This window comes from Glycine soja, chromosome 2 (assembly GCF_004193775.1).
Source record: "Glycine soja cultivar W05 chromosome 2, ASM419377v2, whole genome shotgun sequence".
NCBI lineage: Eukaryota > Viridiplantae > Streptophyta > Magnoliopsida > Fabales > Fabaceae > Glycine > Glycine soja.
This window is the reverse complement of record NC_041003.1, coordinates 41,381,877-41,402,099: the sequence shown is the minus strand read 5'-3', so window position 1 is coordinate 41,402,099 and position 20,223 is coordinate 41,381,877. Positions and strand designations below refer to the sequence as shown.

At 32.9% G+C, this 20,223-nt stretch overlaps 3 protein-coding genes across 7 annotated transcripts; 2 read left to right on the top strand and 1 right to left on the bottom strand.

The window, feature by feature from the left end:
* The first annotated feature begins 725 nt into the window (after nucleotides 1-725).
* LOC114394841 (UDP-glucuronate 4-epimerase 1-like) lies at nucleotides 726-2,494 on the top strand. The gene has a single exon (XM_028356518.1). The coding sequence runs from the start codon at nucleotides 809-811 to the stop codon at nucleotides 2,102-2,104; it is 1,296 nt and encodes a 431-aa protein (XP_028212319.1). The 5' UTR covers nucleotides 726-808; the 3' UTR covers nucleotides 2,105-2,494.
* Nucleotides 2,495-6,003: 3,509 nt separating this feature from the next.
* On the top strand, nucleotides 6,004-10,154 carry LOC114394853 (HD domain-containing protein 2-like). The gene is made up of 8 exons (XM_028356524.1): nucleotides 6,004-6,341; nucleotides 6,632-6,756; nucleotides 6,882-6,919; nucleotides 7,401-7,511; nucleotides 7,603-7,682; nucleotides 8,387-8,423; nucleotides 9,276-9,317; nucleotides 9,773-10,154. The coding sequence occupies exons 1-8, from the start codon at nucleotides 6,141-6,143 to the stop codon at nucleotides 9,841-9,843; spliced, it is 705 nt and encodes a 234-aa protein (XP_028212325.1). The 5' UTR covers nucleotides 6,004-6,140; the 3' UTR covers nucleotides 9,844-10,154.
* Nucleotides 10,155-13,132: 2,978 nt separating this feature from the next.
* On the bottom strand, nucleotides 13,133-19,351 carry LOC114394809 (AFG1-like ATPase). 5 transcript variants are annotated; one of them, XM_028356483.1, is made up of 15 exons: nucleotides 19,013-19,351; nucleotides 18,172-18,472; nucleotides 17,991-18,070; nucleotides 17,711-17,805; nucleotides 17,467-17,589; nucleotides 17,206-17,275; nucleotides 16,733-16,819; nucleotides 16,575-16,640; nucleotides 16,375-16,467; nucleotides 16,110-16,166; nucleotides 15,893-16,021; nucleotides 15,711-15,801; nucleotides 15,315-15,403; nucleotides 14,482-14,675; nucleotides 13,133-13,629 (listed from the first exon to the last, which is right to left on the bottom strand). In XM_028356483.1, the coding sequence occupies exons 2-15, from the start codon at nucleotides 18,404-18,406 to the stop codon at nucleotides 13,533-13,535; spliced, it is 1,506 nt and encodes a 501-aa protein (XP_028212284.1). In that variant the 5' UTR covers nucleotides 18,407-18,472; nucleotides 19,013-19,351; the 3' UTR covers nucleotides 13,133-13,532. The 5 variants fall into 5 exon arrangements, with proteins under 5 accessions (XP_028212284.1, XP_028212290.1, XP_028212298.1 ...); XM_028356489.1 differs by having other exon boundaries at nucleotides 19,095-19,351; XM_028356497.1 differs by having other exon boundaries at nucleotides 19,130-19,351.
* Between the last annotated feature and the right edge of the window lie 872 nt (nucleotides 19,352-20,223).

Sequence of the window (20,223 nt, the reverse complement as noted above, 5' to 3'; positions counted from 1 at the left end):
TATTTTATGTTTTTTCATTACAGAAAATATTATATAAATTAATTATATTAGGCTTTAGGGTTTTGATTTTGTTGATTTGAGGTGGTTAGGATTCTGATTAGCATTGATTTGAGGGTAACGGGGGTTATTTTTTGAAAAATTATAACAATTTTTAATTTCATCATTACATTTATTATCTGATTTTATTTTTTTCTATCACACAAAAGATATAGATTAATTATACTGTTTATATCACAGTTTAGCTTGTTTTAATGATATTTAATTCACATGAATAAAAAAATGTGATACATGTATAAATATGAACGTGATCGGTATGAATATACGGGTCAACTTATAGTTAGCATATAAAAATACTAAGTTGAAATAATTTAATTCAGTTGAACTTTAACGAAAATCTATCAAACGGTCCATTGCATACAGTTAGCTATGTTAGGTATCATAACATTACAGGGCGGGGTTCTGCATTAGATTTATCTCATAGGTGGGTGGCATTTGTAATTTGGAACGAGCAAATAAACATAAAGAGTAGTACAAATTTTGTTCCCCATAAAAAAAAAAAATAGGAAAATTCCATTTACATTAGAGTGGCATGTGTAAGAAGGCAATACTAATTTAATCTGAAGTGATGAGTGATGACACGTAGTTTGTGTGTTATCTCTCTAAAAAAAGTCCATAGAGGGAGACCCCGCGTTCACGCGTATACTTGGTGGGTGAGCAGTATATATAGCCAGGCTTGTGATTTCCTGAAAGCAGCAGGTGCAGGAAAATTAATCTCCCTTTCATTTTCTCTGCATCTGTACTCTCCAAAATGCCGTCCTTAGAGGAGGAGCTCTTCCCTTCAACCCCAGGCAAGTTCAAGATCGAGCGGGCCCACCACATGAACCGCCAGCTCTACCGCTGCTTCGCCTCCACCAGCACCATGTTCCTGTGGGCCCTCTTTTTAATCGCCCTCACCGCTTCATATCTCAGCTTCCAAGGCTTCGTTGATTCCGGCAGCCGCTACCTCTCCGCCTCCTGGGGCGGGATCCAGTGGGAGAAGCAGGTCCGCACCTCCGCCCAGATCCACCGTCAAGGCGGCATGTCCGTCCTCGTCACCGGCGCTGCCGGCTTCGTCGGCTCCCACGTCTCCCTCGCGTTAAAACGACGCGGAGACGGCGTCGTCGGACTCGACAACTTCAACGACTACTACGATCCGTCTCTGAAAAAAGCCCGCAAGTCCCTCCTCGCCAAGCATGACGTCTTCATCGTCGATGGCGACCTCAACGACGCCAAGCTCTTGGCAAAGCTCTTCGATGTGGTCGCTTTCACCCACGTGATGCACCTCGCGGCGCAGGCCGGGGTTCGCTACGCCATGGAGAATCCCCACTCCTACGTCCACAGCAACATCGCGGGCCTCGTCACGCTTCTCGAGGCCTGCAAATCGGCGAACCCTCAGCCCGCGGTCGTTTGGGCCTCGTCCAGCTCCGTCTACGGGCTCAACGAGAAGGTTCCATTTTCCGAATCGGACCAGACCGACCGGCCCGCTAGCCTCTACGCCGCAACCAAAAAAGCCGGTGAGGAAATCACACACACCTACAATCACATCTACGGCTTATCCATCACCGGTTTGAGGTTTTTCACCGTGTACGGACCCTGGGGGAGGCCCGACATGGCTTATTTCTCTTTCACCAGAAACATCTTACAAGGGAAACCTATCACCGTTTACCGCGGTAAAAACCATGTCGACCTGGCCAGGGATTTCACCTACATTGATGATATTGTCAAGGGTTGCGTCGGGTCGTTGGATACTTCGGCCAAGAGTACCGGGTCGGGTGGGAAGAAACGGGGACCCGCTCCGTATAGAATATTTAACCTGGGGAACACGTCGCCGGTTACTGTTCCCACTCTTGTCAGTATATTGGAGCGCCATTTGAAGGTGAAGGCCAAGAGGAATATTGTGGACATGCCTGGAAACGGCGACGTTCCGTTTACTCACGCGAATATTAGTTCGGCCCGGAGAGAACTCGGGTACAAGCCCACCACCGATTTGCAAACCGGGTTGAAGAAGTTCGTCAAGTGGTACCTTTCCTATTACGGCTACAATCACGGCAAACCTGTAAATTAATTTTATTTTATTTTGTTTCCCCCCCCTTTTTTTTTTCTTTTTCGGAAAGGGTTTTTTCTTTTTTTAGTGTGGTAGGTTTTAAGTCACAGATTAAAACAGACAGGGAAAAAAAAGAAGAAAGAACCTGGTCAAGAAGATTAGAAGAAGAAGGGAAATTGGGGCTAAAAGGAAGGAAGAAAAGAAAAAGAAAAAAAGAAAAGAGAAAAGAAAAGAAGAGAAGGAGAAGAATACAATTCTTTACTTAGGAGGCCAGCTAAAACAGCTGTTGTTCCTTCGTTGATTTCTTTTCTTTTTTGGTATTAATTGGTGTTTTTTTGTATTTTTTTTAACATTTTCTTTTTCTGTAAAGAAAGAAAGTTCCGAGTTCAATCTCGATTTATTTAATTATTATTGTTTACTTTGTCCTAAAGTTGATTAGAGCGAGAAATGCGCTGCACCGTAATTTTCGTTTGGTTTGTTCGTTCGTCAATCCAATAGTGACACTAGAAGGATAAGGAGGATAAGTACAAGTTTTGTTTTATATTTTTAAATAGTATGTAGTTAGAAGATTTGGAAGAAAATATAAGCTGGCGAATTAGGAAGGGATAAAAGTTTAGGAAAGTTTTTGGCAAGAGTAATTAATATATTTAATGAAAGCATTTTTATCTAACAAAAAATGGTGAATTTGGAGAAAAGACAGCTAGGATGAGAGGGACAAGTGGTGGAAGTAGGGTATGATAGTAGTAGTCGTTGGATTTAGAGGAATTACATAGATTTCTCCAGCTGTAAAGTGCTTACGTAGTTGCAAGTGCAGTGGTACAGGCTCTGCTTGCCGACACTCACTCGGGTCAACAAAAGAGGCATGCTGGATGGATTGGATGGATGATGTAATCTTTTTCTTTTTAGATTTAGGTGGATAATAATTCATCAATTTCCTTTTTGAAATATCACTCACTATTTAATATCTATCCATTCTAGTTTTTAAATGATACTATTATATTTTGTTAATATTTAGACACTGATATTTAAAAGATTGCATAATACCAGTGTAATTTATATAATTGATAATTTATTCTTTAGGTGTATGTGAAAAATTACTACATATAAAAGGTCGGACTTTTCTAGTGGGTCCGATCGCATTCTTGTTGTTCTGGAAGTGAGTGTAACCCGGTTTTCTAAAATTCCTGAAAACTTTATTCTTCTAAACATTTATTATTTTTTCTTATCATATTATATCTATATTATAATTTTCCCTCTATTCTCTTTTTCCCTGTCTAAATATTACTAACAAGTTTATGATTGAGAAAAATGGAATCCTATAAGATTTTTCCATGTTGTGCTAATTTGCTTCAAATGGGGCTCTTTGCCTCTAGCGGCAGTGATTTACTTGCGTGTTAATCATTAGAATTTGCAGGTTTCGGCGTTTGGAGTGTATCTTTTCTAAAATGACATGCTAAAAGGTTAAAGCAACTGCTTAATCTAATTCATTTGTTCTAGATGAACATAATACCACGTCACATCCACCCACATGCATGTGAGTTGGTTTGTCAGTGACCTTAACTAAATAAAATAAATTTATACATTGTTTTTTTAATTAATTCCCTTACTATCTTATTTATACTTTTTCTGTTTCAAAGTCTCACATTATATTTTATTTTATTTATCTATTATTTGAAAAGTTTAAAATTATACCAATTACTCTTTTATTAATTATCATTAATTGTTTTTTAGTATTAATTATTTTACATATATATATTTATTATGGAATGAGAAGAAAAAATAAAATCTCATGAGTCATGACTATTTTATTATAATAAAAAAATTATTGTACTTTTTAATTTTTATATAATAACCTAAAATGAAATATAAAAGGGAACTAAGGAATAAAAAATAAATGTATCTAATGCTTTAAATTTTATAAATATTTAATCTTTAATGATTAAGGAGATTTGGAATTAATTGTTTATTAGTTAGCCAAAACCAACAACGCTGTTTACTTCTTTGTTTTTTATAAAATGAAATTATTGAAAATAAAAACTTTAAATATGGGAGTTTTGGGATGTTGTTACCACTTACCAAAATTAAGCAGAGGTGTTATATGATACTTATTCTACATTTATCTCAAATCACATGGAGATTGTTCTTGCTCAGAATCGGATTTTAAGTCTTTGCTAATGTAGAGGATGAGTGCAATGTCTAAGAATGAGTGGAGTATCCTTTAGACTTCATTTACATAATCTTTTTAGTAATGGACGGAGTGAAAGAGATCTTGCCATGGAAGTAGCAAATGAATGTAATTTAATGAGTTAATGGATCTTGTTTCATAATTACTGGAATTTCACGGAGTGAAAAAAGTTTTCTAATATCATCTCTTATGGTGTCATGTGAGCAATCTAAATTATACTACTTTAATCTTAAATAATTTAATTAATTTTCTCTTTTACGAGAGTTTTTATTAACAAATTACTACTTACAATGACAACAAATTTACTGAAGTGAGGTAGTTTTTTTAAAAAATATATAAAAATAGGTAGATTTTAAAATTATTACAGAAGTAATATTTTTAAAATCTACTCATTCCGTGTAATTTGGATCAGTTTTTGTAAACTTAGAAAAAAGATATTTAAAATAAGTGTTGTAAAAAATATTTTTTTAATAACACATAAGATGCTAGTTTGTTTAAGTTTATTTTTGAAGATGAGTGTTTTTTTTTAAATGAAATAAGTAATTTTATGATTTTTTTTATGTGTCTGGCTAAACTGCTTTTACTTCAAATGAGAGTTTTCTATTTTTTTTTAAAAGAAAAACCTATCTAATTCTTTAAAAAATGTTTGTATAAAAATACTTATTTTAAAGTCATTTTTTAAAATTTAAACAAACTCCCCCAAGGTTTGTTTTTAAAAATAAGCATAAAACTACCTTTTTAAAGCAAAAAACACTTTAACAAATACGTTAAGAAAATGAAAAGGTGTTTATTTTATTAAAATAAATACTTACTTTAACAAATAAATTTAAACAAATTGAACTAAAGTAATTCATGATTAATAATTACTTATATAAGTAATAATGTTCATATCATATCATCACTTAAGGAATCTTGAGTGCATTTAAGTAGTAAAATCAAAATAGACTAATGAAAAACATATTTAAACTTATCTTAAAATATTTTTAATCAAATTTAAAATAAAATAAAAAATACAGTTAAGTATACATTATAATTTTATTATATTGATTAGCATAATAAATAAAGTAAATCATATAGTATAAACTTATTTAAAAAAATAGGGAATTAGAATAAATTAAGTCTAGCATCTATGATTATTAATTTCGTAAAATATAATACTAAAATAATAAATTAAATATTATAGATATTACAATGGTTAGAATAAATAGTGAAATATAAAAATGTGTGGAAGAATGAGTGTAAAAAACAAATAAATAATAAATTCATATTTTATTTGAAAAAAGGTAATAAAAAAAATAATAAATAATTTAAGGATAGAAAGAGAATAAAATATAAAAAAAATAGAAGTAATAACTTACAGGTTAGAGTTTTACAAATATTATTTTAAATAATTTTTAAAGAATGTTAAAAATTATTAAAAAAAACTTATTTATCAAATGGTGAAACAAAAAAAATTAAAAATTAATTAAAATGACTTATCCAACCTAATATAATATAACATAAATTATATTTTGAAAGAAACATATAAATTATTTTTGTTTTCATTTAATATAACATCCTTATACGAGCAGAATAAGGTTATTTATTTATTATCAAGCAAATGAGGTTGGATTTGAAACAAGTAAACATTAGTACTATTTTCTTTGGTATAACTGTGTGAGAAAGGAAGATTTTTCGACACTCATAAATGCGTATCCAACAAAACCATTTACAAATACAATTAATTACATTTGACAAGTGACCTTATCCTAGCCCTGTTTCTTGAGATGCCAAGCACAGACTTAGGTCTCTACTCACTAACCTAGTAGTACATTATTTTACTACTAGCATACTGTTCTAAGTTTGAAGTTTCCACAAAATCCAAAGGAATTAATGCGATTCACTCTTCTATCCCGTGCGCCTGTTCCTTTTCTTTCTGCCGCCTTCCTTAAATTCAAACCCGTTGCACCTTCCACAGCGACTTTCACTAGGGTTTCTTGCATGGCCGCTTCACCTTCTTCCGCGGCGGTTCGCGACGGCGCTCCTTCTGCTTCCTCTGCCATTGATTTCCTCTCAATCTGCCACCGCCTCAAGGTGCTTCTTCGTAAACCAGCTTTGTATTTTGAAGTTATGTACTTATTCGTTTCTCAGAAATGCCGCAGAAGTTAAAGAGATAATAACGGCTGTTTAATTTTGATTGCTAAAATTGTCAGTGCGTGTTAACCCAAGCTTGATTTGAGAATGAAACACAGTTTTATTTGACTGGCGTTGTGTCACACTGATAAAAGCTCGATTGCACTTGTGCTGTTTCGTTTTTTTTCTTCTTCCTGCTTTTAATTTGTAGTGCTGTAACTTGTTTGAATTCTGTTTGGTATCTGAGACAGGCAACAAAGAGAACAGGTTGGGTACGAAAAGATGTTAAGAATCCTGAATCTATAGCCGATCATATGTATCGAATGAGTTTGATGGCTCTGATTGCGTCAGATGTCCCTGGTGTAGACCGAAACAAGTTAATCCACCTTCCTTTTGAATCAGCTGTATATATGTTTTATTAATGACTATTTCTTTTTGCAATGCACCTGTTAACATTAGGATGGGAGGTAGGTTTTCTGAAACTTGTTTTTTATTTTTCAGGTGCATTAAAATGGCTATTGTTCATGACATTGCAGAAGGTATGCTAATATGCTGTTTGCTTTGTGTTATTTGTCTGTGCCTGGTAAAAGTGGTTCTGCATGCCTAAAGTATTGTTTATGAATAATGATATAATATAGTGGACAGGTTTGGCTGAATTCAGCTGGAAAGTAATAATTTGGTGAAATGTAAATAAACCGAAACAATGGATGAGACCGAGTGAGTACAATGGCCAGTTTAGGTTTGAATTTTGAAAATAGACTAGTTATGAATGCCTAAAAGACTAGAAGTTCACAATGAGTGAATTTGAATTACTTAATGCCAGCTGTCGATTTGATGCATGCAAATTTACAATGCTTTTGTATCCCCTATTTTGGTTTTATTATTGAAGCAGATTTTGGGTTTTCAAGTTATTAGGAGCTTTAATACCAGAGTATTATAATATCATCATATATCTCATGCTCTCATGTGAAAGTTCTGATCTACAATTTCATTTGTGCACTTTGGTGCTTTCTTTAATAGCAATTGTTGGGGACATAACTCCATTGGATGGAGTTTCGAAAGCAGAAAAGAATCAACGAGAACAGGAAGCACTAGATCATATGTGTAAAGTACTCGGAGGAGGATCTACAGGTACTTTTTTTCACTCTGTACATGGGTTTGTTAATGAGATAATAACAAAAACTCACATCTCTTGTTTTTTAATTGAATTGTCATATTGAAGCAAAGGAAATAGCTGAGTTGTGGATGGAGTATGAAGCAAATTCTTCTCCAGAAGCTAAATTTGTCAAGGACCTTGACAAGGTTTGTGGCCATACCTTTTGACTTGTGCGTGTGTTTGGTACAATGCCCTGCTATGGCCTAGGGAGGCCCCTTCACTACATTGGTAATGGTGCCTAACAGATCAAGAGGTCCCCACTGGGGGCTGGGTGGGTGGGTTGGGGGGCAGAGAGTGAGGGAGAGAAACTTGGGTAATGGGAAAGGGCTTTTCCATTGGGAGGGAGTATTGAACCTCCTCCCGAGAACTTGCACTGTCCCAACCAAGTGAGCGAGCCTTGGGTTTTTGACTGATAATAATAAGGTATGGTGATTCATGAATTATGGACTTTTGTTTTGGATTTTAGCGATATATTTCCTTGTCTATTTCAGCTTTTTTAAGAACTGTATATCGGTTTATACAGATTAGTTTATCTGTTTCATTAAACGGGAGAAGATGCTATGGTGTGAAGATGCTGTTCAGCTATTGTTTTCCTTTGCTCCGAATCTTTTCACCGTCATTTTTAATTTAAATCTAATTATGTAAAATACTTTTGTTTTTCCCTAAGGGGTTGGGATAAATTGCATTTTTGCCTTTGTGTATTTGGCTTATGGTTAAAAGGAATAAACAAAAATAATAAGTAGCTCATTTATTGTTAATATTCTGTCAGGCAGATGATTTTTGATTCATTTACAACTATTATGTAACATTTTGGCCTGTATTTTGATTCTTTAAATTTTGTTCTATACAGGTGGAGATGATACTCCAAGCTTTGGAATATGAAGATGGTGAGAGAAATTTTCAAATTTTATTTTTCTTCATATCTTCTCATTTTATTATGATCATATACAGTCCTTGTTGAATTGTTTGTCAATTCTTCAAACAAAACATATTACAATATTTGATTGTTAAGGAATTTATGCAAGTGATGTTAAATTTAAAGCATGTTAAACTTTTGGCACCTTGGTCTTCCTGGATTGGATGGGCGGTCTCTATAATTAAGACAAGGTGGGTGGAGGGTCAGAGGTTGTGATAACTGATAAGTTTTAACATCTTTGGCAACAAGTTGACTATTATGTCTAATATTCAAGCTAGGAATTTTATGGAATTTTTTGTGTATAGGGTATGGTTAGTGACAACTGATAAATTATATTACAATAAGGATGATGAGGATAAACAACTACTAAACTGTGCATTCATATTTTTACAGATGTCTCTGTAATCAGTAATTTTATGTCATGTTGTGCCTTTTTGATAGAATGGCAAAAATAACTGCCTTATATGTCTCTTGCACTAGGTTTGTCTCCTCTGCTGTATACTTATATCATATGACAAATATTGATTTTGACCACTCAGTTGTAATAATCTAATTTTGTAAAAGTGAGGTGTGGTATGTTGCAGAATGCAGGATGCATCCTCCTAGTGAAGATTATTAACAAAAATTACCTAAGTACAATGTCATTAAGTGTTTCAAATTCCCGTAAATGATGCATTTAGAGTTTAAAATCTATACTAATAAGCTACAAGCATTGGAATGAGTGGGTATTTTGGTGATTGTCATTTTCGTTTGTAGATTTGTTTCAGTGTAATTATCCATATGGCTTAGATCTTCTGAAATTTGTTCTCCCGTGACTTTGCAGAGCAGGGGAAGGATCTAGATGAATTTTTCCAGTCAACTGCTGGTATGATTTTCTTCAAAGTGTGATTTATTAGTTTGTGTTCTGAAATTGAATGATGGAGGCTGGATATCGTGTTTGTTAACAAAAAGAAATTCCACATTAATGATTTTTTTACCTGCCCCTTATTTTGTATGTGTGGAACAACATGAATAATCCTCAGTAATCAGCAGTACCTGGTTGCTAACATGAGATGGAATGTCACATGACATTTCAAAATATAGCTTTCAAAGTTCGTACTTGATTTGGGGTTTGATCCTATGGATTTGATCTTCTAAATATTTTTTTCAGTTGGTAAAAGTTGAGCACCGAAGAGGTGCCTGGAATTATTTGATCATGTATTGGAGAATTTTTCACTTGTTTTTTGATCCATAATTTTTTTTCCCATTTGTTTACGAATTATCAATTATCTTCTTTTTATGATTTGATAATTTATTGGAGAAAATTGTATCCTTTTGCAGGGAAGTTCCAAACTGAAACTGGCAAAGCCTGGGCATCAGAGATAGTATCGAGAAGGAAGAATACTAAATAAATCTCCCAGTATGGATCTCCTTGTCAATGGGATAGGGATAGGGATAGGTGGGGTTTATTTGGTTTGTTGGTGTGGGTTTTCTGTTCTTTTGGTCACTGGCATGAATGGGAGTAATAGGTGGTAGAGGTATAATAACAGCTGCTAGATGTACGGACCAACAAAAAACAGAGAAATTGAAGCTGTGCATGAAGCAGCGTATAGTGAATTTTACTAGGAGATTTGAACATAATCAAATTTGTTCGACTATGTCTAACCATCATTAGTTGTCTCATTCAAATAAGTGGACTGAAACTATTTTTCAACTTTAAAAAGAGAGATTTGATCTCACCATAATCAAATTTGTTCAACTATGTCTAACCATCAAAATAAGTGGACTGAAACTATTGTTGAACTTTAAAAAGATAGATTCCACGGGCTTCATATAGGTGGATTTTTCTTGCTCTGGACTAAAGCAGAGTAGTCGGGATCATTCTCTTCCCGTGTGCTTCATAGAAGTATTTTTCCCGATATTTATACCCACAGTATCTTTACTTTTATAACATCAGAAAAGTCGAAATGATTCTTTTTTAAAAAAAAAACAGAAAAGTCCAATGATTAAATCAGCAAAATATTAAATAGTAAAGCCATGCTATTCCTTATTACTTCATGTTGAATAATCCCTCTTATTACTTGTCATTTTCAATACTATAGAAAGATTAAATTAGTGCATAATATATGTAATTATTAATATATTTCATAATAAAAATATCTTTATGTTTACCAAGAAAATATTTAAATTTATTATAAAATAACTATATATATATATATATATATATATTATAATTTTGTAAAATAATAATAAAAGTTAATAAAGTATGCTAAAATAATAATGTGTATGAAAAGAGAAATATAAATAGAAAAATATGTATAAAAAGGATATAAAGAAAATCTACTACACAATAAATAGTATAAATTTTCCAAATTTCGCAGTCTTTTAAAACTGTACAGGAAAAGGTTTTGATTAACACTTATCCAATTGGGGATAGATGTCAACTCTATGAAATTTTCTTTCACCCTTTATATATATATATTTATATTCTTTTTCTTGTGAGATAATCGATCATTTAATTTATTAATTTTATCATCATCATGTAAGCATGGCCTCACTTTGCAGTACGTAATTTTATTTTATATTATAAATCATAAAATATAAATTATAATTTTTTTAATTATGAAATTGAAGTTTTTAATTTGAAAAGTGAAGTTCTCATTTTTTTTTTAGATTTTCTTAATTAAAATTCTTATTAATTTTTATTTTTCTTTATTGAAAGATGTATTTTACACATTATTTTATAATTAATTATAAAATATTTTTCTTAATTATATCAAACTTCCTTATTTTCATATTTTATTTTTTCATTTTTATTCAATTTAATTTAAAAATAATTTTATATCATAATTTAAATTATTTATTATCAATATAAATATAATAATATATTAAAAATGTTTATTTATTATAAACAATAATTATAGGTATATAATAAACACCGATCCCGGCTGAAATATTGGTTATATTGTTAATATATATTTATTTATCTTTCATTTCACTTGTTTATATAAATTCTAAAAGAGTCTAACTCAATTATGGTAAATTTCATGGTATGATAATTTAATTTGTATGAATAAAAAAAAAAGAACTCGGTCTATACATACAATTGAATGTATAGCATCATTTTTGTACTTTTCTTTCATGGTGCATTTACGGGTTGAGTCACGAGTTTAGATTTATAGATCCGATCAAAATCGAACTCATCAAATTTTTTAAAGTTATTTGATTTGGTTTTAAATATTAATTGATCATATTTTATTTATTTATTTTAGCAAATTTGATTGAAACAAATCTAGTTGTCACAAATTTGGTTGCAACAAAACTTATTACAATAAATTAATTTGTTGGAAATAATTATGATTCAAACTATTATAGTAAATTTCGTTGAAGAATATTTTATTTTAATTTGTATTAGTCTATTTTAGAATATTATGTTAATGATATTAAATGAATCAATTTTATTACTTTCAGACATTTCATACTATTGTGTTAATTGTATTGAATATTTGGATGAATTATAATATAAAATAATAGTTCTAAGAAAAAAAAATCAAATTTAAATTGGTAACCTTTTGATTTAAACCGAATCAAACCGTTCATGAATGGTTTGAGTTGGGTTTAGTTTAAAAAAAAATTATAAAAACCAAACCGATCAAATTTAGTTGGGTTGGATCTTGAATTTGACCAAAACCGATCCGAGAACACCCCCTATAATTATCAACATAAGCATAGGACAACAAAAAAATCTTTACCTTAATAAGAGTCTTTTTTATCAATGACAGATGAGGTTGATCAATTAATGAGAAAATAAGTGTTGAATCTGCTTTAGTCCAAAAAGACTTTGACAAACCAACATTAGAAAGAGCATGTAACGAACTTTCTCCACTATAGTTCTATTCATTCGTTCTGCAACATCATTTCACTGTGGACTATGGCAACTTGTGTGTTGTTAATAATTCCTTCGACCTTGCATAAAACATCAAACTTCGTAGAACAAAACTCTAAATCATTATTAGTTTATAGGTGTTTTATTTGCCTTCATCTTTGCTTCTCAATCATGATCTCCACTCCTTGAAGGTAGCAAAAATGTCATCCTTTTTCTTCTTCAAGAAAACTGCCCAAACTCATGGAAAATTCATCAATGACAGTCAACATATATCTAGGGCTTCTATTAGATGGTTCCCAAAGATTAAAGTGCAATCAGTCAAATATTCCCGAAGTATTATGAAACCTTTCAATGAATTTGACTCATTTCTTCTTGCCAAAAATACAATGCTCACAAAACTCAAATTATTTGGCACTTTGCCCATTAAGAAGTCTTCTTTTGCTCAATTTAGTCGTGCCATTTTCATTCGTATGTTGAAGACAAAATATGTCATAATATAGTAAAATTGTCATCTCACAGAAATTGCATCTTTGCTTATTGTTGCAAAACATAGTTTTTCTACCCCTTTTACCATTATTAGAGCTCCATTGCTAAACTCTAATATATAAAACCAATGAAGAAAAAAGAGAATATATTCTTAGGTCCATCAAAATTCAGGCTAAATCTGACCAAAACAAGGGCATATGTATGTGCTGGTCTAGGCACCTTTCATCAGCACTTAATCTAAGGTTCCATCTAGCATGTGTCAAGACTAATTTGGCGAGAGGAATATATTTATCAGGACTCTGAATGTAATGATCAAGTCTTGCAAAACATTTATCAACAATAAATGCAGTTAAAAGACCTACATTCTATTTAAATTGTTTGAATTTTTGCATTACATCAAATCAATTATACAATATTTTTGCAAACACTAATAAATATTTGATGCTATCTAACACATCTCTCCCTGAGCTGGTGTCAAATCTAATGCTCTGAAGATGGATGTTTTTTTGTTTGAAATTTTGGTTGTTCACAATATTATTCATTTTGCCCCACTTTCACTCTATGGTACAACAATAGGAGCCAAATTGAGCCAAATCTAATGCTCTGCCGATGGATGGTTTTTTATTTGAAATTTTTGGTTGTTCACAATAATTACTCATTTTACCCCACTTTCACTCTGTGCTACAACAATAGCAACCGAACTGTGATACGAGGTTTTGGATCCTTTCTTCAAGCTTCAACGGCATTCTGATCCACTCTTTCTTTCTTTTCTGCTAACATGGCAGCATGGTGCTGTAAGTATTCCTTGCTGTTAATCTCTGTCAGTCTGCATCAAATTTATGTCATAATCAGTAATTGCAACAAATATATACATTTACATATAGGAATAATGGTGGTTCTCTCTAGGTATCTTGTAAATTATTTTTCCTTGCTATTATTGCTTTTTAGTTCTTAGAAATGCCAAAACAGAATATGTTTTAAGCTTGTTAACCTGGCCCAGTTACCCGACCAATGCCAAAACCTGCTCGACCCCTATTAATCTGCCATAATGATGGAGACATTACCCCCACAAAGCTGTGCGTGCAACCTATGTAACTGAGCCACTAGAGGCCTCTTAGCTACTGACACCATACCACCTTATATAGAGGCTACTCTCCAGGCAAATGCACTTTCAATTCTACACACTCATACACCAGATTCTGAAACTCAGATGCGGGAGTGTCATTTCAGGCACACCCCCTTCTCACTCTGCCAGTTACACTACCATAAATGGTGACCCTTGTCTACCAACACCTTGATATAAGATTCCAGCCATTGGATGTACATCTCAGATTTAGGTAAAAGATTTAATGTTGGAATCTTTCTAAATTCTAAGACAAAAGATACAAAGAATTGTTTTCAATGAATCAAGTGGCTGTTTTCTCCGAGTATTGCACATCAAATAATTATCCAATTCTCTAAGCATTCTCTATTACACAAAATGAAAAACAACTGAGGGAGCAATTTTAATTGCATTGCCAGTACCTCAATCTCTAGAGTTGGTTCCTGATCTTAGATGGTCATATAAATAATATTAAGATGAGAGATTCCAACTTGCATCAGTTGATCAGGCAACACCAAATCAAAATAGTTACAAAAATTTATTACATTAGTTGTTTTGTATGCAGATATATCGTACCTACTAATGGTGCGGTCTTTTGCAAACCCCAATTCATTGTCCACGCAAAGGTTAGAATCATCATTTTTCCTCGATCTTGAAGAGGTTCGGGGTGCCATATTTTTAGCCTCAGATATTGTTAATATTTTTTCAAAGAGATCTTGAGGGCTCCCTTCAGCAGTACATAATAGTCTGGCTTTGTTCTCATACATCACCTGTAATCACAGTGAAACAAAGCATCATACTTATTCTTCTCTCACTGTAGGAAAAACAAATGCAGAGGATAATACAAAAAGCATATGATTATTCATTTCAACATCTCATCACAGTGGCCTAAGCTTCAAGTTCTTAGAAAATCTATAAAATTTCAACTTCAGGTATGAAACTTTCAATCATAAATTTTTTTGGCTGTTGGATGTTTTTGGAAACATATGCAAAATTTTATTCTTCAGTTTTTCTAGTCAAAACTCAACATCCTTAGGCATATTTATAAATAGGAAGAAGCAAGGTAACAAACTCAGTCAGATCAAGAAAAAACTCACTAAGTTATACATATAGCAAACAATTTGCATAATAGATAGCAACATACTTGATACACTTCCAATACATAATTTAGTGGCACCCCCATAAAATACACTCAATAAAAAAGAGTGGGTCGCTAACTTTTAAAATGTGCTTCTAGCATTCATCTTTGTATAGTAGCAGAGGCGACAAGCAAGGGGCTGGCTCATCGCTAGGCCATTCCTTGAGCAGAAAATAATATTAAAATACAAAGGTTTTGATAAAATATGTTAATGAAACTCACAGACAAAGTTTAAACATGGGCAACCCATTTAGAATGGCAAGGGACTTACATCAACTAAAGTGACAAACCTATGTGCAGCTGATTTATTGTGAAGCCCAAAAATTGGAATGCCATCCAAGGCTAGCGTATGAAACTTCCCTGTGAAAACAAAAAAGACATTCTGTGAACATTGATTTATAGATCTTATATACATTAGCAGTTGGGTAAAAGTATGATAAATATCAAATATTTAAAAAACTACCACAATGAGAATAAACGAAGTTTACAGAAAAATGAAATCATTATCTGACTTTTATCACATTCAAAACTTAGTTACTTTTATCATCCCCATATGCAATTCCCAGCAAACAACAGAACTGTATCCTTTGTCTTTAGGATAGACATAAAAGATGTATGTATGCCGTATACATGAATGCATGAGAAAATTCACTCAAAAATGTCTTACTGAATAGCCCAAAATAGTCTGCAGCCCCAACAGGTCTCTCACAAAGTTCCTCAAAAGGAAAATAGGCACATCCGTTAGCTCCCAATGGAACCTGATAAAGAAAATGAACACAACTTTAAATTGATAATAATAGTGATTGTATGCTCAATATGTGTCTGTGTCAGATCAGATTTAACACATACATGCAGTGTCCTTCCCATTACTACTTCTACTTCTTGGGGGGTAGCTGTTCCTTCTCCAATCAACTGTTGAAACTTCTGCTTAAGAAAGCCAGATAAATCAGTGCCAACCAAATAGAATCCTTGCTCACCCTGCAGTCCAAATTTGCAGAAAATAAAATTATAAAACTAACAATTTGATATTAGCGCATTTACAAATATAAGATTTTTTATGTCATACCGATGCCATTTTGCGGTAGTCAACTGATGAACCAATCTCATGTACAACACACCTTTCCTACAGGAATATACTATATTAGGAAATTACAAAGAGCATTAAGAAAAATAAAAATGCATCCTGGAGTCTTTACTTTCTTCTACAGAACACAGATGAAAACATTCCAGAAAGCAGAGGGCATCAACATTCAGTAACGAAATTATTTAACAGTAGAGACTTGAAGCTAATCTAACATTTCTTCCAACTAAGGAAACATCTAGAACTGTACCTTCAATGCTGCAATGAAGGGTAGAAAGAGATCCCTCTGCAATCCACCCTCATATAGGTTATCTGGTGCACGATTTGATGTGGCCACTAGAATCTATACTTGTATCCAAGCACAATGAAGAAAATGAAAATTTGAAATTAATTAGGCAACAATTCCATAATTATTGTTTAGAGAGGCTACTAATCAGTTATATCACTTACAATGCCTTTGTTGAACAAATGTCTAAACAAGCGATTTAGTACCAATGCATCTGCTACATCTGTTACCTATAGAAAAAACAAATAACAAATCTCAAGATCATCAAATAAAATATGCATGATATATTATCAAAAGAAATAATGTTATACTAAAACTTTACCATAAATTCGTCAAGACATAATAAAATTGCATCATCAGAAATCTCCCCTGCAACCACATCAAGTGGATCTGACAACCCCTTATGCTTCTACAAGGATACACAACAGGAAATCTGAGTTAGGCTTCCTCTTATTCTGTTGGCCAATTAAGCATACAAGATAACATCATTCTGGAAACTGCTAACAAACAATTAATGCTAAAAGCATAAGACCCCTTTTATATCGCTTGATTATAAACAAATTCATCCTTCAAAAACATACATAATTATTGGATCTGTCCCCTACGGTATATAATGATTTTCGACTAACAAGATAGTCACAATGCAATTCGATATTAGCTTACTTAGATTTATTATCAGCCGTAACTATATTGGGCAAGCTGCAGTTTAACATGTATTAGAAATACATAGATCGTCCTCTTTTATCTAACAAAAAGAAAAGGAAAAAAAAAATATAACAGGTTTGGTAAACTTACTTGTAACATGCTATGCACATTCAACATAAAGTCATGAAAATGAATCCTCTTTTTCCTCCAATTAGAAGGCCTGATAAGATATAGCCAGTGAAGACAGTCAGAGTATAAATCCTCATAATAACACACTTCCATAGCATATTCTAAAAATGCTTCATATTCTTCCTATATTGAGAGTTGAAAAGGTATGACAACTAAATGGTATAAGACAACAGCAAGTGAGAAAACAAAAATCAATGGAAAAGAAATTCATTTCAAACTCACAATTGATCAAAAAACAGGTCCATCAGCATAGTTTTACCGGTACCCACTCCTCCATAAAGATATAAACCTTTTACAGGTGAGTAAGAAGGATGTGACAAGAGACGAGACCACAGCCACCCACTCCTGCAAAACCAAAAGCCAAATTAAATTCAGAAACCAAACAAGACGTGAATAATAGGCTTCAAGATTTAAGCAGACATATCAGCACGAAGCAGGAGAGATACTGGAAGGAAGAAAAGCATACCTTACAGGTTTTTCAGAGTTGCGGTCCAATTGGCAGGTGTCAGCAGACTCAACAAGCTCATCATACAGTCTCTGAAGTTCTGTCAGAGTGTCTACCTGTTTCAAAAGAAAAGAAAAAATGCTTAAACAGAGGAAAAGAAGATTAAGTGGAACAATGACCAATTAAGTGCCATGAAAAATAATTAAAATAATATTTAACAACATTTTTACCAATAAAACAAGCTAGTAAAATCCATTTCATCAATGAAATTAGGCATTAAAATGAAGTGTAGACACTCTACCTGGCAAGCATCGCCTTCAACAAGTTCACCATTATCAATTCTTCGTTCATACTCAACAAGAGGCCCAGCTTTGCTTGTTTCTGTAACCGAAACCAACAAATTGCAAAACAAATAGACATAAGAGAATGAAGTTTCGAACCCTCCTGAATCTAGCACACTGCGAGCGAAAAAAGGTGAGAACCTCTATTTGTGAGTTTTGCAGCATCATTTGAGAGAGGTTTCGTGGTTGTTGTAAACAAATGGTTTTTAAAGTTGGTCTCAGCATGATCAACAACTCTGAAAGCTGAACTATGGATATGACAGCTCTTTCCAATGTGACATGGAGGTTCTTCTGCAACATTAACACTGATCAATACACAATCTTGCCTCTGAAAGGCTGGTCGCAAATGTCGCAGAGAACGAAGCACGTTTCTCATCTTCAACTACTCCCAACTCCAACAAGCTTCAGACCAATAAACCCCACTAAAAAGTTTCAATTACCCCTGAAATCAGAGACGCTAATCACTCAATTTTGAATCATAAAGATTCCTCAATAACAGAGAAACCAAAATTAAATAAAAAGAAAAAACAACAATCTTGACATGCGATCAATAAGGCCTTTGAGCTTTGACATTCACCAAGAATTATAAATGAAAAAATTTCAAGAAATCGATGAAATCAAAGACACTAATAAATCACAATAATTTCTCAGAAACAAAGAAACCAAAACTAAATTACGAAAATGAAATCATGATGCTAGATTTAAAAGGTCTTTCACTTGTACGAAAATTGAAGCCGGAGAAAGTGTAATTCCGGAACTTAGTGAGAAGATTGAGATAAAACAGTGCATCGTTTTAATCTCCCAACAAATGTGACAGACATGCAACATGCAACAAAAGCAGAACTTGTTAAGTCCAGATAAAACGCCGTACTTCCAATTCGTTCCAATATGTTAGGAAAATTGCGAAAAAGGGACAAAAAAAAAAAAAATCTTGACGGCGTTATATTAGCAACAGGATGAAAACAACATAAAGAAAACTCACCCGAATAGGTAAGACCACTCCCACAAAACAGGAACAAGTAAAAAGGAAAAACAAGTTTTGCGTGAACAGAGAAAGAGATTACGATGATATTGATAACAGAGCCCACTTTGTTCACACCTCACAACGTTGGTGTTTCACCTTATCTCGTTGCGATTCCACGTTGTTTTTTTTTTTCTTTTTCCTTCTTGTGCCAGAAAATCACACGTATGCTTGCAGCACCTTTAAAAAAAAAGGAGAAACTGAGAAAAAGAGAAGACGCTGATGATGAAAGTTGCTCAAAGCATGGAACAATGCGGTAATGGGTGATGCGTCGACTTTAATACTATTTTTTGTTTATTAAATGTCTCAACTAATTGTGTTGATCAAATGTGGGAGATATTCACATGCGATGGAACCCATAAGCTAAGGTCAGCACCGTGTTTTTTACTATTGGCATTGTTATTTTGCTATTGGCATTAGGGATCAATATTGTTTCTTTCGTCGCACCTTTTTATTTCTATCCTGGACCCACCTTATTCCCAATTCGCAGGTCCCGCTGCTTTTCTATGTTCTTGTTTATTTTGAATATATTATATTTTTTTCCCTTATGACATTTGTCTTGATTTTATGGAATCTGATTTGGCTTTGGAAAATACTGTAAGATTCATTGTATTTCTTTTTATTTGTTCATTATATATCTCATATGTGAAAAAATGTCTTCTAATACTTGGATGTTGTTAATCATTCTCTTTAGAAAGCTCGTAAAAGATTTAACAATAGATTTTTTTTTTTATTAAATTTTATTAAAGATGCATTTATACTAGATAGCATTTGTTTAAATATTAGAGCCAAAAACTTCTTGCAGGAGGCATCTTTCACGTGGTCCAACTCCAATGAACTTGTTTTCACCATTACCAATAATGCTATTAAATTTATAGGGTAATAATAAAAAACTTTTCATGTTATTCATATATGTATTATACTAGTATTTATTTATGATCAAAATATCACCTTAAAAAATGATCAAGATATGTATTATATTAATTTTAAAGCGCATCATCGTTTCTTAATTTGTTTGAAGAAAATTATAAGGTATGAATATCGTGTGTTTGCAAAGAATGACAAATGAGCAATTCCCGGAAGCAATAAAACATTGAATTGAAAGTGGTGTCCTCATCGATTCCAACCACAAGTCGAGGCACTATTATGAGTAGGAATCCCAGGTTAAGATC